The sequence below is a fragment of the Oryctolagus cuniculus genome, chromosome 1 (assembly GCF_051225735.1).
Source record: "Oryctolagus cuniculus isolate XC-2025 breed Fujian yellow rabbit chromosome 1, ASM5122573v1, whole genome shotgun sequence".
NCBI classification, from domain to species: domain Eukaryota; kingdom Metazoa; phylum Chordata; class Mammalia; order Lagomorpha; family Leporidae; genus Oryctolagus; species Oryctolagus cuniculus.
In genome coordinates this window covers 181,945,587-181,961,303 of record NC_142867.1, presented here as the reverse complement: position 1 = coordinate 181,961,303, position 15,717 = coordinate 181,945,587, and the positions used below count along the sequence as shown (strand labels likewise).

At 39.9% G+C, this 15,717-nt stretch overlaps 1 protein-coding gene across 5 annotated transcripts in view; it reads right to left on the bottom strand.

The window, feature by feature from the left end:
• Window positions 1-15,717, bottom strand: part of ADAMTSL1 (ADAMTS like 1) — a 1,088,032-nt gene that overhangs the window by 81,945 nt on the left and 990,370 nt on the right. For all 5 annotated transcript variants that reach the window (XM_008254434.5, XM_008254437.5, XM_008254438.5 and 2 more), the window contains one exon: window positions 2,570-2,698. In XM_008254434.5, coding sequence (XP_008252656.4) covers window positions 2,570-2,698 — 129 coding nt within the window. The remainder of the gene's footprint in view (window positions 1-2,569; window positions 2,699-15,717) is intronic.

Here is a 15,717-nt window from a genome sequence, read left to right as displayed (position 1 = left end):
CCCAACTCCAAGAAGATACAAAACACAGTCTGTCCTCTTTCTATTGGTGTGTCATTCCCAAGAATGTGGTCACAGTGATCAGGTGGGGAGCCACTGTTCTGCAGGAAGGGCCCTTTGGCACCATTCATCCCTGTACACAGGGGCTGCTTGTTCAATGGCTTTGTCTACTCTCCATCTAGGAGTATTGAGCCTGGTGGAATTCAGTTCTGGAAGGTTTCATGAATGAGGCTGGATGAACAGGCAAGGGAAGTTTTACAAAAGAGAAGCTAATACACAATTACAAAGACAGATTTATATTTTGGGTATCCTGAAGATATCACGGCACTTCAGAGAAAATCTGACCTGACTGTTCATTGGGAACCACAGGCCCTAAGACCTTCTCCTACTTACTATAAAATGGGTTTTGTGGTCATATGTGTGAGAGGTCCACATGAACTTTCAGATGAAGGGGCTGAGATATAAGATGAAGACATCTTTAGGGCAGGGGGTGCCACTGCCTGTCTATTCTGCAGATGGGGTACAACTGGAGAACTTGGGTTTAGGTGTGGACATAATAGGTAGGGTGTGTCTGATGAGAATGGTAGTCAGGTGACTGTAGCCACCCACTGGCACAGGAGTCATTCATTTCTTCACTCTATCATGGGAGTTAAATCCTTAAAACCTACATCATGGGCTGGTGCTGTGGCTAAACCGTTGCCTGCGGTGCTGGCATCGCATATGGGTGATGGTTCAGGTCCCAGCTGCTCCATTTTCAATCCAGTTCTCTGCTATGGACTGGTAATGCAGTGGAATATGGCCCAATTCCTTGGGCCCCTGCATCTGCATGGGCAGCCAGAAAGAAGCTCCTGGCTTCAGATCGGCACAGCTCTAGCTGTTGCAGCCATTTGGGGAGTGAACCAGTGAATGGAAGATCTACCCATCCATTTCTCTCTGTCTGCCTCTGCCTCTCAGTAGCTCTGCCTTTCAAATAAATAAATATTAAAAAAAAAAAAAAACCCACATCACAAATGAATGATCCAGAGGAAGGGAGAAACAGTAGCTGGTTTTTGTTCAGTGTTGGTGGTTTTTTTTTTTTTTTTTTTTTTGACAGGCAGAGTGGACAGTGAGAGAGAGAGACAGAGAGAAAGGTCTTCCTTTGCCGTTGGTTCACCCCCTAATGGCCGCCGCGGCCGGCGCACCGCGCTGATCCCAAGCCAGGAGCCAGGCGCCTTCTCCTGGTCTCCCATATGGGTGCAGGGCCCAAGGACTTGGGCCATCCTCCACTGCCTTCCTGGGCCACAGCAGAGAGCTGGACTGGAAGAGGAGCAACTGGGACAGAACAAGCACCCTGACCGGGACTAGAACCCAGTGTGCCGGCGCCGCAAGGCTGAGGATTAGCCTAGTGAGCTGCGGTGCCAGCCGGTGTTTTGTTTTTTTAATTGAATGTAAATATCTTTATAAACAGCATATGAGGGTAGTTCAGAAAGTTCATGGAAAAATGAAATTAAAAGATAAATTAATTTTTGGTGAAAAAATTTTGAAATCTACACATAATATTTTCATAAAACACATTTTTCATGGGCTATTTGAGGACATTTAATACTATCACCCCCTACCGTCCATTCCTAGCTTCCCCCCTGACCTCCTGGTCCCTGTTGGCCATGGAACGTGTGAGGCCAACAAAGATGGTCTATCCTACAATTTCAAACTGCACCTGCTATCTGTTCTAATGACTCCCATCTACTTCTGATTTGAATGGGCTCCAGGTTCCTCTTGGATTTACCTCTGCCATTTCTCGCACTCATCTGCCCCTTGCCTTTCTACTCTCACTGCTCTGAGATCAGTCTCCCAATGCCTCTCTCCTAAAGTAGTATCATGGTTTCTTACTGCCCTGCTTATCTCAGTATTTCTCTTTTTCAACCCATTTTTATTGCACTGCTATGGCTTACTCTTCTAGAAGCATAGCTCTTTAGGCTCACTCTACCTACCTTTGTCTGAACTTGGCAGGAATTCAAGGTCTATTACGGTCCAGTCACAACCTACTTCATTTCTGTACTTGGTGCTCTATCAAGACTAAAGTTCACAGGGTTCCCGGTACAGCATCAAGACCTTTCTCCTGTCATGATTTTTTCCATATTCTCATCTGCTTCGAACTATTTTAACCCCATCCTTTCATGTTCACATTCTATCAGTATAGATGGCTGAGATAAAACAACAATGCCAAAAACTGACCTTGAGTGATAGAGAAGTGAAATGAAGGCCATGTTAATCTGCTTGATTTAATCATTCAATACTCTATATGTATTCCAAAGCATTATATCCATAAATGGATACAATTATGATTTGCCAATTAAAATATGAAATTAAAAATAATAAAACTTCTCTTATCACTTATCTTAGAATTAATCTTTTCTCTTCTAAACTTCTGCGGCACTTCTCACTTTTAGAGTGTTTCAGGTTTATACTCCAACTTTCCTACTAGGACAGAATCTCTGGCAGCAGAATTTGTGTCTAATTTGCCTTTGTGCTCCTCAACCTAGAACTTTGTATCCCCTATTAATATTTGAAAGAACAAGTGCATAAATGATACCTGCAACTTGGCAGTTAATTGTCACGTTCACTCCTTGCACTGTTTTGATGGTGCCTCCTACATCAACTGTGACTGCAGGCTTCTCCGTGTTGATCACAGTCATGCGCGATGTTTTCACGAGTGGCTTTCCTGAAGATGAGGAAGAATGCAAGATGTTACTGGACAATGTCTGTGGCTTTAGGCCATTCCCTTGAAACAACCAACCATGAACAGCTGGCTTACTTGGTTTTTTCCCTATTATTTTTTCACTTGAAGGAGTTCTAACTGCACAATATAAAACCACCTTCATGGCCTCCTGCTATTGACAAACCACAGAGTTGTCAGAAAAAGAACAAGGGTTGACGAGTCTGAAGATAGAGCATGGTGTAGAAGTTGGGATTATTTATGCATTTTAATCACCAAATTAACAAATGATTCTACATTAATTTTTGACATAAAAATGATACATCTTCGTCAGCATACATGTAATGTTTTAATACCTGTATATCTTGCATAATACATTAGATTTTAAGACCTTATCTTTTTTAAAGACATTAATTTATCTACAGGTAGAGAGGGAGGGAGGGAAAGAGAGAGGGAGAAGAAGTGGGAAAGGAAGAGGAAGTTTTTCTTTTATCTGTTCATTCACTCCCCAAATGGCTCTAATAGGCCAGACTGAAGCCAGGAACCTGGAACTCTGTCCTTGTCTTCCACATGAGTGGCAGGGACCCAAACACTTTGGCCATCTCCCATCACCTTCCTACGTATATTAGCAAGGAGCTGGATAGGAAGTGGAATAGCTGGGACTCGAACTGGTGCTCCAGTATGGGATGCCAGGTGTCATAAGTAGGGGTTTAACTTGCTGTTCCAGAAAGCTGGCCTCAAGGCCTTATTTATTTATGTTTTTTAAAACAACTTTTTACTTCGAAATATCCAGGGATTTACAGCATTTATAAGAAAAATTAGAGAGCAGACCTTTGTATCCATACCAAGTTTTTCCCTAATGGCAACATCTTACAAAACAGTACAGTATATATGGCTCCCACATTGATGCTCATAGTGTGAATCTACAAAACATTTCCATTGCTATAGATATCATTCATGTTGCCCCCAAACCCTTCTTAACCCTTTAGCAACTGTTAACATGGTCCCAATCTTTATAATTTTATCATTTCAAGAATTTTAAATAAATGGAATCATATAGTATGTATGATTCTTTTATCTGATTGGTTTTTCCATCCAGAAAATTTCTCTGGCTGTTCTTCTAGGTCTCACAGGGTAGTATGATTACACATATCAACAGTCAATTCTTTTTATTGCTGAGTAGTGTTCCCTGGTATAGATGGTTAGCCATTTACCAGTTGAAAGGACATCAAGGTTGTTTCCAAGTTTTAACTATTACAAAAGAAGCTGCTACGAACATTTCAGTGCAGGTTTCTGTACGAGTATAAGTCTTTATTTCTTTGGGATAAATGCCCAGGTGTAAAATTTCTGGGTCTTCCTAGGTCATATGTCAATTGCATATTTAGTTTTTTTTTTTCTTTTTAGAAAGTATCAAGCTGTTTTCCAGAGTGGCCACAGCATTTCACATTCCCACAAGCAGTGTAGGAATGCTGCGGTTTCTCTGGGTCAAGCTGAAGCTGGGGGGTTAGGAACCCAATCCATATCTCCCATGTGGATGGCAGGGATCCAACCACTTGTGCTATCACCTACTGCCTTCCAGGGTCTGCATTATCAGAAAGCTGGAACCAGCAACAGGATTTGGGAACTGGTCCAGGTACGGGAATGTCTGAACAGCTATGTCAAATGCTTACTCCAGATTGTTTTTTCACTGTTGAATTTTGAGGGTTATTTTTATTCTAGATATTAATCCTGTCAGATATGCAGTTTGCAAATACGATATCCTCATCTATAGTTTTTCTTTTCATAATTTAAAAGTTTGTCCTATGAAAGATTGTATTTTGATCAAGTACAATTTACCAATTTTTCTTTTTATGGATCATACTTTAGATATCAAGTCAAAGACCTATTCACCTAGTTCTAGATTCTGTAAATGTTTTCTTATGCTTTGTTCTAAAAACTTTATAGTTTTACATTTTACATGTAACTTGGTGGTACATTTTGAATTACTTTTTGTATAAGGTATGGGACTATGTCAAAAGTTTTCTATCTATGGATGTCCGATTGTTTTATCATCATTGAATGACAGGGGCTCATTCCTATACTGAATTGCCTTTGCACTTTTTTTTTTTAAAAGGATTTGTTTGTTTGGAATTCTGAATTAGAGAGAGAAAAGAAGAGATAGAAAGAGATCTTCCATCTGTTAGTTCACTGCCCAGATGGCTGCAATGGCAAGGGCTGGGTCAGGCTGAAGCCAGGAATCAGGAACTTTATCTGGGTGTCCCACATGGGTGTAGTGGCACAAAGACTTGGGCCATCTTCCAATACTTTCCCAGGTGCATTAGCAGGGAGCTGTACTGGAATTAGAACAGGTGGGACTAAGACCAGTGATGATATGGGATGTTGGCATTGCAGGTGGTAGTCTAACCTGCCACACCACGATGCCAGCCCCATCCTTTATACCTTTGTAAAAAATAGTTGGATATGGGAAGCAGTCCAAATAGCAGACTCATAGAATGACAATTGCTTTAAATAGCAATCTGACCTCAGAATCAGACCTTAAGGCATTCTGGTCTGGCTGTAAAGCCCATGAGAACATTTTAGGCATGGAAAGCTAAGACACTGTGGCAAAAAATGTCCTACTTAAAGGATCTCTGTGAGTGAGAGCCCTGCATAAAGAAGTAACCATCAAAGAAGGAAGTACTTTTCTCTGAAGGGAGGAGAGAATTTCCACTTTGCTTATGGTCTTGTCTAAGTACTAATGGAGTTCGTGATTCAAAAGGCTTCCATAGCCTTGGCAGATCATGTAAAGAGCCTTGGGTGATTACTAATACTATACATAAGAGTGTTAATTGTTAAATTAACAAGAGGACTCACAGTGCACTTACTTCCCATGCAGGACCCCTGTCCTCAATGAGTTGTATTATAAGAATTAACTAAAACTTGTTCTCAGTTGTGTGTGTGTGTGTGTGCACACAAATTGTTGAAATCTACTTAGTACAGAGTTGGTTTTCTGTGCATAGTTAACTGAAAACGAATCTTAATGGAGAATGGGACTGGGAATAGGAGAGAGAGGAGGAGGTGCGGTGGGAGGGCAGGTATGGTGGGAACAATCACTATATTCCTAAAGTTGTACTTATGAAATTTGTACCCATTAAATAAAAGGTTTCTTTGGGGGAAAAAATTGGATTAATTGTGTGGCTTTACAACTGGGCTCTCTCTCCTGTTCCACTAATCTATACGTGTCCTTCCTCAACCAATACCATACAATCTTAATTACTACAGCTACATAATTAACTTTTAATCTGGGTAGGCTTATTTCTCCTGACTTATTCTTCTTTGCTAATTTACTTCCTTTGGCTTTTCATAAATCCAGGGAATTTCCAAAATTCATGGAACAAATAATTACAAGAAATTTTGGTTGAAAAACGTTTGAAATCTGTTTTTAAAAACACATTCTCGTGAACTTTTAAAAACCCTGTCATATGGATTTCAAAATTTGTTTGAAATATAATAAACTCAAAATAAACTCAGCAGTTCATCAGCTTTTGAAATTGTTCTAATATATTTTAGAATAATCTTGTCTGCATCTATAAAATCTTGCTAGGATTCTGATAGGAATTACATTAAACCTGCATACCAAAGAGAGGAAGAATTAACATTTCACTGTGTTGAGTTGTCCATTCCACGAACACTGTATGTCAATCTTCCTTCTTTCATCAGAGTTTTGTAGTTTCAAGGATACAAGTCCTGTTATATTTTGTTAGATTTATACCTAACTACTTTGGTTTTATTTTGAGGGATGGTAAATGACATTTTATTTTTAACTTCAGTGTTCACTCCTGGTATACAGAAATATAATTGCTTTTTGTATCACTTGTGTCTTTGCTAAACTTACATTAGATTCAGAATTTTTTTGATTCCCTGGGATTTTTATGTAGATAAACATTTGACCTGTGAATAGGGACAATTTTCATTTATTCTATTTTAATGTTTGTCTCTTATTTTCTTTTCTTCCATTATTCCACTAGATAGGACTTCTAGGATTATGGTAAATAAGAGTGATAAAACTAAGTTTTGGGTGATGAGTGACTTTCAATGGAAACCTGGATTTTTGCATTATATTATAAGACCTGGGATCTTATTTATAGCTCCTATTTTAGCTGGCTTTATTTGAAGTCATGCTATGGGAACAGCAAGATGCTACCTCTGTTAATCCCCAGTGTCAGTAGAAGTTCGGGTTCCCCACTCAGCTTCCATTATTGGGGTTGGCAGCCCTAATTCCGGATGGGCAGGGTTGGGAGTTCTGGCTCCCTCCATGATCTCTACTGACAACACTGTAGAAGGAATCTCGTTAGTGCTAGAAGCTGGTAACATTCCTGATTCTCCAGCAGGCCTTCTCTATGACCACTCCACTGGGGAGGGGAAGGAGGGTAGTTTAGGGTGAAAGGCAACTTGAGAATCCTCATGAGGTCTCTGAGCTACTCTCTGGTGGGGATGAAAATCCTCACCTTCTCTGGACAGCATTCCACGTGGGTTTGGCACACCTCATTCTGTCTAGGGGACAAGTGTAGGCTCCCTTCTCAGCTTTTACTGGTGCAGGCAGAGTTTAGCTATAGCAGAATGGTATTTTCTAAAAGTTTTTTGTACTCCTACGCTGCGTCTTTCCTGATCCTTTTCCTGGAGCAGACTTTTAGTTGGGGCTTGCTCTTTTTCTCTTTTGGTACTCACTGGCATTTCTTGTATTCAATTATTTCAGCTCCAAGTTTGGGATTTATGAGGCAAAAAAAAAAAAAAAAAAATCCCAAGGAGTTCCATAATTGTATTGTTTCTCAGTTTCCAAAACTGTTAGCCAGTTTTCTTTCTTTTGTCTAGTTTTTAACCTTCTGTTTTACATATAATAAGCAAAAATTTCAGTTGTATTAACCAGGATGAATAGGGAAATTTATACCATCCACTCCACCTTCGTAGAAGTTCTGGGTATATCACACTGTAGTGGGCCTTTGTCAGCATTTCATGCACATCACCACAAAATACAATGAAAAGGTTAGTTTATTGAGTATCTTGGGGAAATACCACTCTGAATGAGATCATTTTCATATACCTGAAGCCCAGAGTCAAATGGATTGAATTTTCTTGTAGCCATTTTATAGACAAGACATTCTATCATGGAATTCACTCTTTTCTGCCTTCATTAACTGTGGAAAACAGTTCTGCAGTCATCTACCTCCTTTATCTGTGTATTTTTTTTATTCCTGCTCACACTGTCATACAGCCTCTTATTAGAAGCTGCCTTTTTTTCTTTTTCATTTTAATTGCCTTCTAGGCATAAGTAATTAAGCTTGCTTAGAGCTGTGTTTGGAGGATGGAGGATATAGCTCTTTTTAATTTTTTTAAAGATTTTTATTTATTTGAGAGGTAGAGTTATAGACAGAGGGAGAGACAGAGAAAGGTCTTCCATGTGATGGTTCACTCCCCAGATGGCTGCAACGGCCAGAGCTGTGCCGATCCGAAGCCAGGAGCCAGGAGCTTCTTCCAGGTCTCCCATGTGGGTGCAGGGACCCAAGGGCTTGGGCCATCTTCTACTGCTTTCCCAGGCCACTAGCAGAGAGCTGGATTGGAAGAGGAGTGGCCGGGACTAGAACCAGTGCCCATACGGGATGCCGGCGCCACAGGCGGAGGATTAACCTATTGCGCCATGGCATCGGCCCCAGATATAGCTCGCTCGCGCTCTCTCTCTCTCTCTCTCTCTGATAATTCTGACTTTCAAATAAGTAAATAAGTAAATACTTATTTTTAGAAAAAGAACTGTGTTTAAGGATGAAAATTTCAACAAGATTCTCAGGAGCTCATCTCTGAGTATGTGCACAGGTTTCTCTATTTTGACTGTTTAGGGCCTTTCTCATTTCTTAAGCTATATCCCATACACTTGAGATTGTTTACAACTTGATGTGAAGATGAGAGATTTAGTAATACAATGACTTGTGGGTGTGATAAAATGCATGGCAATTACAGGAGAAAGCAGTTGGAATGGCACTGAATAAATACTGGCATACTCACCTTACCTCCACTACCTTTAAGAAGCTACCCAGTTCTGACTGCAGATCTATCCTAAACCTAACCAGCATCTCTGTTCTTATAGTCTAATGCTCTCATCATGTCTCGTTGGATTAGAGTGTAACCCAACAGTACTTGGGTCTCCTTGCTTCCATTCTTCTCTCACTACAGTCTCTTCCTGTGAAAGCCATAGTGACCTTTCTCAAACATTAATCAGAGCATAGAAATTTTGTGCATTAAAATTTTCAGTGCATTTTAAACACAACTGCAAGTTCCCTTTCACAACCAACTATTCCCTACATTGTAAGTCTACCTGCAGTCTACCTCTCCTACTACATTGAGTCCACCCTCTCTCTCCCCAACAATCACTATGCTCCAGCACACTGGCCTTTCTTCTTTCCTCCAACACAGTGGCATCTCTGCTCCAGCTGTTTCCTGTCCTCGACATCCCCCAGCTATGGCATTTCACATGGCTACCTTCCTCTGTACGAAAACATGTTGTGAGGCCTTTGTTAACCTGCCACTTATCCCTTGCTCCCCTGCTGCGCATTACATATCTCATCACCAGCTTAACATTTCCATAAGCACTGAAACTGTTGGAATCTATCATACAGACTTGTGAGGAGTTTATACCCAGCTGCACTACATCTTACCACGTCATCTCCATAAGAGCAGGGAAGACATCTCTCTTATTCTTTTCTTTTTTCCTATCAAGTCCTGGGATATGGCAGGTCCTCAAATAAATGTATTTTAAATGAAAACATGGTACGTATTATATGCTGTATTTTTTAAAAAAGATTTATTTACTTGAAAGGCAGACATATAAAGAGAATGAGATAATGAGAGGAGAGAGAGAGCGAGTGAGCGAGCAAGAGCGCTTTCTTCTGCTGGTTCACTCTCTCAAATGGCTACAACAGCCCTGGCTGGGTCAGGCTGAAGTCAAGAGCTTGGAGCTTCATCTGGGTCTGCCACATAGGTGCAAAGGCCTAAGTGCTTGGGCCATCTTCTGCTGTTTTCCCAGGCACATGAGCAGGGAGCTAGATGGGAACTGGAGCAGTTGGATTCAAACCAATGCCCATATGGGATGCTGGCACCATGCTACACTACAATATTGTTCCATGCATTTTTATTTTTATAGCAACCATGAGAGGAAGCAGGTAAATATTACTATCTTTTATATGGCAAAGGACATAGACTCAGAAATGGTCCATGTTTATACAAGAGCACAGAGCTAGCAAGTAATAGGGCTGAACTGGACCACAGATCTTTGCCCTGAAGTCCAGTGCTTGGTACAAGGGTGCCAAATCCTTGTCTGCAGTCTGGCTGCCTCAGGATCCCCAGGGCACTTGTTAAAGCATAACCTGTCCTGCTCTTATACAAGAGTTGCCTCACTGTGTCATAAAAACAACTGCACCGATGGGGAAAATGAGGTTAGGGACTACAGAGTTTTAGACTCACAGTTACCAAGTTATTTTTCCTATAGGAATTTTAATAATAAAGGTGGCTTTTTATAGCTGCAAGTGCATAGCTATAAAATTCAAATGTCACAGAATTAAATCCAGCCCTTAATTAATTATATCAAGCTTTTGCTGAAAAGTAATGGCCCTTTCTGCTATCAGTAGAGGTGGTGTTGTTAACATAAGCTACTTCTTTTGTGTTCTTATTACCTTTATGATTCACTGTTAAGGAAAAGCACTGTTACCCAAGTATTTGTGGTGAAGAAATTTTTAAGAAAATAAAGTATCTTAGTCAATTGACGCTATGGCATCTATTAGAAAAATGCTTATGGCTTATTTTTGTCCTACTATAAATCTATTAAATCTGATCTCAAGTGTGTTTGTGTGTAGGAGGGCAGAGAAGTAATCTTTATTTTTAACAAGTTTCTAGGTGATTCTGATATGTAGCTAGGCTTAATTTCAATACATTGCTCTTAGTTTCTCTTTTACTGTTTTTTCTTTTTCTGTTTCCTGGCAAGTGACTTCCTTTGAGACATTACTAGTTTGCTATTAGAATTTTTCTAGTTGGAGCTCTTATTTTAGTGATCAGTTAAGTCTATTACAGGTCACTTGATCATGTAATACTTGAGTACAGCTCTGTAAGAACTGTCACCTGATGTGTCTATGTTTGCATGTGTGATTAAAGTCACATAATTAGTACTAGTTCAGTTCTAGAAATTACTAAGAATATGGGCTGGTGCTGTGATGTAGTAGGTGCAACCACTGCCTGCAGTGCTGGCATCCCTTATGGGCTCTGGTTAAGTCCCTGCTGCTCCACCTTCCTCCAGCTCTCTGCTATGGCCTGGGAAAGCAGAAGAAGATGGCCTAAGTCCTTGGGCCCCTGCACCCATGTGGGAGACCTGGAGGAAGCTCCTGGCTCCTGGCTCCGGATTAGCTGAGCTCTGGCTGTTGCGGTCATTTGGGGGGGTGAACCAGCAGATGGACGCCCTCTCTCTCTGTGTAACTCTTTCAAATAAATCAATCAATCTTAAAAAAAGGAGAATATGGATGCAGAGAAGGAGTGAATTGATAAATTATGTTTGTGTTAAGACAATGTTGAAAAAAAGGGTCATGGCACATTGTGCTCCATAGGCTACCTGTATAGGCAAAAATAGAAAACAGTGCAGAGAAAGCTAGGTCATTAACACAGCGCCATCTGCAGCATGAACTGCTCCTCGGCAGCTGGTGCTATGTACACGTTGAGAGCAGCCATTGAGTTTTAGCAAGTTAGCTCAGCCCACAGAGGAAATGAGCATTAATTGATGGAAACTGATAGGGTTTACAGATCACTCTTTCATTTAATCTGTAAATTTATTTATTCTATAATTGAATGACAGCTATACACAGAGGGAAATTGTCAAGTTTTTAAATCTGTATAAATTAAGAAAAATGAGGAAATTAAAATAAAGGCAGGCTTTTCTTTGCTTTTTTTGTTTTATATGGAATTAAAAAAATCCCCCCCCCAAAGAAACTTTTTATTTAAGGAATTCAGACTTTATGCATTTCCTAAGTACAACTTTAGGAATATAGTGATTCTTCCCACCATACCCGCCCTCCTGCCTACTCTGCCACTGCTCCTCCTCCTCATTCTCCCATTCCCAATCCCATTTTCCACTAAGATCCATTTTCGATTGACTTTATACACAGAAGACCAATTCTTTACTAAGTAAAGAGTTCAACAATCTGCACAGAAAAAACACCAAAAAAAAAAAAAAACTAAAAATACTGTTCAACAGTTGAGACAAGGACGGTTAAAAGTCATTGCATCTTGAAATTAATTTCATTTTTAGAAACTTAATTAACTTTAAAAGAGCACCCAAGAACATCTTTTGTGAGCACTTAGACATAATTATAATACAACTCTTTGAGGACAGAGGTCCTGCAAGGGAAGTTAGTGCACAGTGACTCTTATTGTTAATTTAATAATTAATACTCTTATGTATGATGCCAGTGATCACCCTGAGGCTCTTGACATGAGCTGCCAAGGCTATGGAAGTCTTTTGAATCTACAAACTCTGTCAGTATTTAGACAAGGCCATAAGCAAAGTAGAAATTCTCTCCTCACTTTAGAGAAAAGAACCTCAATCTTTGATGACCACTTCTTTCTGCTAGGGTCTCACCCACCAGGGTCCTTTATGTAGGCCATTTTTTTTTTGCCACAGTGTCTTGGCTTTCCTTGCCTGAAAAGCTCTCATGGGCTTTTCAGTGCATGAGGCATCAGGTTCTTCCAAGAGTGAGGTCCAGAATTCTGCTTGGATCTTTCAGATAGCATCATATTCCTTAACCTCTGGATTATGGTTCTTGCTGGAAGTAATAAGTAATCAGGAAATAAAGCCTCATGAATACACAAGGAAGTCCCCATACAAAGGGTGAAGCTGAGGCATAGCTACAACTTGCTTGTTGGCATCTAAGGATGTGAAGACCATCAGGAAAGATGTATACGACTTTGTGATGCTTTAAAACTGGCTTTTGCCAAATAAAGCACATTCTATCCCAAAGGATAAGCACTGTGGAGACAGAGGAAGGGACAGAGGATTCAACCCAGGAACTAACAGTCAGAAACACATTTCTGCACATAACTGGGCTCTGTTTCAGGCCTCTCCCTCATGTGTGACTAAGATCAAAATCCAATGAGAAAAGTCTGAATGTATGTGCTTGAACTATATCTTTGGCCTGATATGAAAGTGATTGAGAGAGGAGTCAGAGGAGATGGAAGGTTTGCTTTTTGAGTGAAGACAAAAGCACAGAGTAATAACATTTTCTCAGGGCTGAATACCAGTTTTTGCCAATGGAAACTGCAATGTCACAATGCCTTCCATTTTAGAAGCCACACCAGACACTGAGTAGCTACTCACACAGCTTTTTCCTCTTCTTCCTGGGAACGTAGCTAGATTACTTCCCAGCATCCCTACAGTTAGGTATGGGTCCAAACTCAGGCATAGGACTGAGTTCTCACATGTCGACTATGGACAGAAGTAAAGTATGCCTGCCACGTTTTGGCACAAACTACGAACACTGTCTTGTGCATTCTTTGTTTTGGACTTTATGTGAGTGAGATATAAACTATCATTTTAGACATCATACATTCATACATTTATTATAGCAACTATCAGGTGCTAATTAATCCAGGCTAAATGAACATTAACATTTGTTGACTTATTGAATAAATGATTCAAATAGGTCTTTTTCCAATTCTTATGATATTATTAGTCAGGGTCATTTGAAAGGGATTTTACCCTATTGTTTTTTCCCCAGAAACCTTTTATTTAGAGTATACAAACTTCATGCATTTCATAATTCTATTCTTAACCATCAAAATTGAAGTGCACTTTAGAGTTCAGATTCTCCCTTTTCAGCTAGAAGCAGTCTAGGTTTAGAAACACATGTTTGCATTCCTTCTCAGGGAAAAGAGAGCTTTGTTTTTCAAATTTGAAAGGCAGATAAACACACACACACAGACACACACACAGATATTCCATCTATTGGTTCACTAGTCAAATGTTGGCTAATCCAGGGCTGGGCTGGTTGAAGCCAGGAACGTGGAACTCAATTTGAGTCTCCCTCATAGGTGATAGGAATCCAAGTACTTGAGCTATTACCTGCTGCCTCCCAGAGTATGAATTAATGGGAAGATGGAACTGGAAGAGGAGCCAGGACTCAAACCCAGGCACTTCGTTATGGGGTGCAGGCAGTCAAACCTCTGTGCCAAATGCCTGCCCTGAAAAGAGAGACTTGTTAAAGATGACTGAATTTGAGCAATGGTAGAAGCACAGAGGACTGAGGGAAGCAGGTCTGTAGATTACTGATAGCTCCAAGAAGGACACATCAATAAGCCTGAGTTCGAAAGGACCTATGCATAGGAAAACAGATTTGAAATTCTGAAGCCAAATCTAGTGACTGGCAGAGCCTTACCAGAGTATTGTTTAGATACAGTTTTGGATTTCATTCATCAGGACTGAGCAGCAAACATGCATGATGAGCTAATGATGCCACATCAAGCTCAGATGTAAGAAGAGACAGCTTATATGTCAAGTATCTAGACTCCATCACTTATGAGCTAAGTGATTTCAAGGAAAGTATTTAAAATCTTTGTGTATTAGCTTTTACATCTATGGTTTCTGGTAAGAGTAAGCAAACGAATGACTGTTAGAACAATGTTTCAGTACAGCATGAGGTGTGAAGAAATGACAGCTATCACCAGCATTGTCTTTGTTATAACACAGTGAAGACACATGAAGAGGAGGAATGCTGAGACTTTCTGACAAACTAAAGAAAAACACAGAAAGGTAAATCTTACCGAAAAGGAGGAGGAAGAACATAGATAAGATGAAAGGGAACAAATACGTGAGAAGAAACTAAAGTGGTTCTGTTTTGAAGAATTCTGCAAGTTTTAATTAGAAGAAGGATTCAAATTACGATTTCAACCCCAAACGGTATCAATACCTGGGCAGATGAAAAATAACTTAAAAGTCAGATGGTGGATTGGTCTGATCGGAGACTTCAAAAAGAATCAGAGAAGCTAGGAAATAACATTTGCCAGGCTGACTCCATGGTGACTCAACTGTTCAAGAAAACAGCTGTGACATCCACAACAGACCCAAATCTCAACTCAAGAGAAAAGTTAAGGAAGACTGTGATTCCCAGTAACTAAAATACTTAATATCCAGCAATACTGACTACACAGCAACACTGATGATACAGCAATACTGAGTGTACTTCAATGTGGCATTAGATACCTCACAAATTTTCAATACCTAAAACTAAGCAAATTTTATTCAATCCTAATTCAATCAATAGATAACCTGTTACAATGAGGAGTATGGCAAAGAAATCTCTTAAGAGATACTAGCCCCAGCTTACACTGTAATTATCATAGGCCTTTCACAATGGACACTGAAATTAAATTTCAGAAATATCCCTGAAATGAGAATTCCCAGTGGAAGAATGTAAGACTCATGAGTTAAACAAAGTTTAAAGTGTGAACTTATGAAAGTCTTCATAAACACCATCAACATGTTATATTCCTGACATTAGTAATCATGGATACTGACTATTAATGTCAAGTTATTATGCCTTGCTGGCTAGAAACTTTTTAGTATCCTGCTACCTAGCAATTCCAACAAGAGTTGCTTTGTTACAGATAATAGTCATATTAATGTGCATGATTTTTTTTCTTAGTCTGGTTTTCTTTCCAAATAACCTTAACATTTTATAGTTAAGGAACTGTTAACTCCTTGTTATCCTACTATCTTTCTGTCCAGGTCTCTTCCACTTCCATGTTTTGCCTCCTGAGTTGGCAATGCCCTTTCTGTCAACTCTGCCCTGCACAGTTTATCCTTGCCATTCCATTGGGAACTTGACCTCTCGTTATTTTTCCAAGACTTCATTGTAAAAGTTGTGCTTCTTTGTTACCGAGTCTTCTCTTCTCCAAAAGGTAAAATAAATGAACTCTAATTGTAGGATTCCAGTTAACAGGAATTAATAGCTGACAGTTGT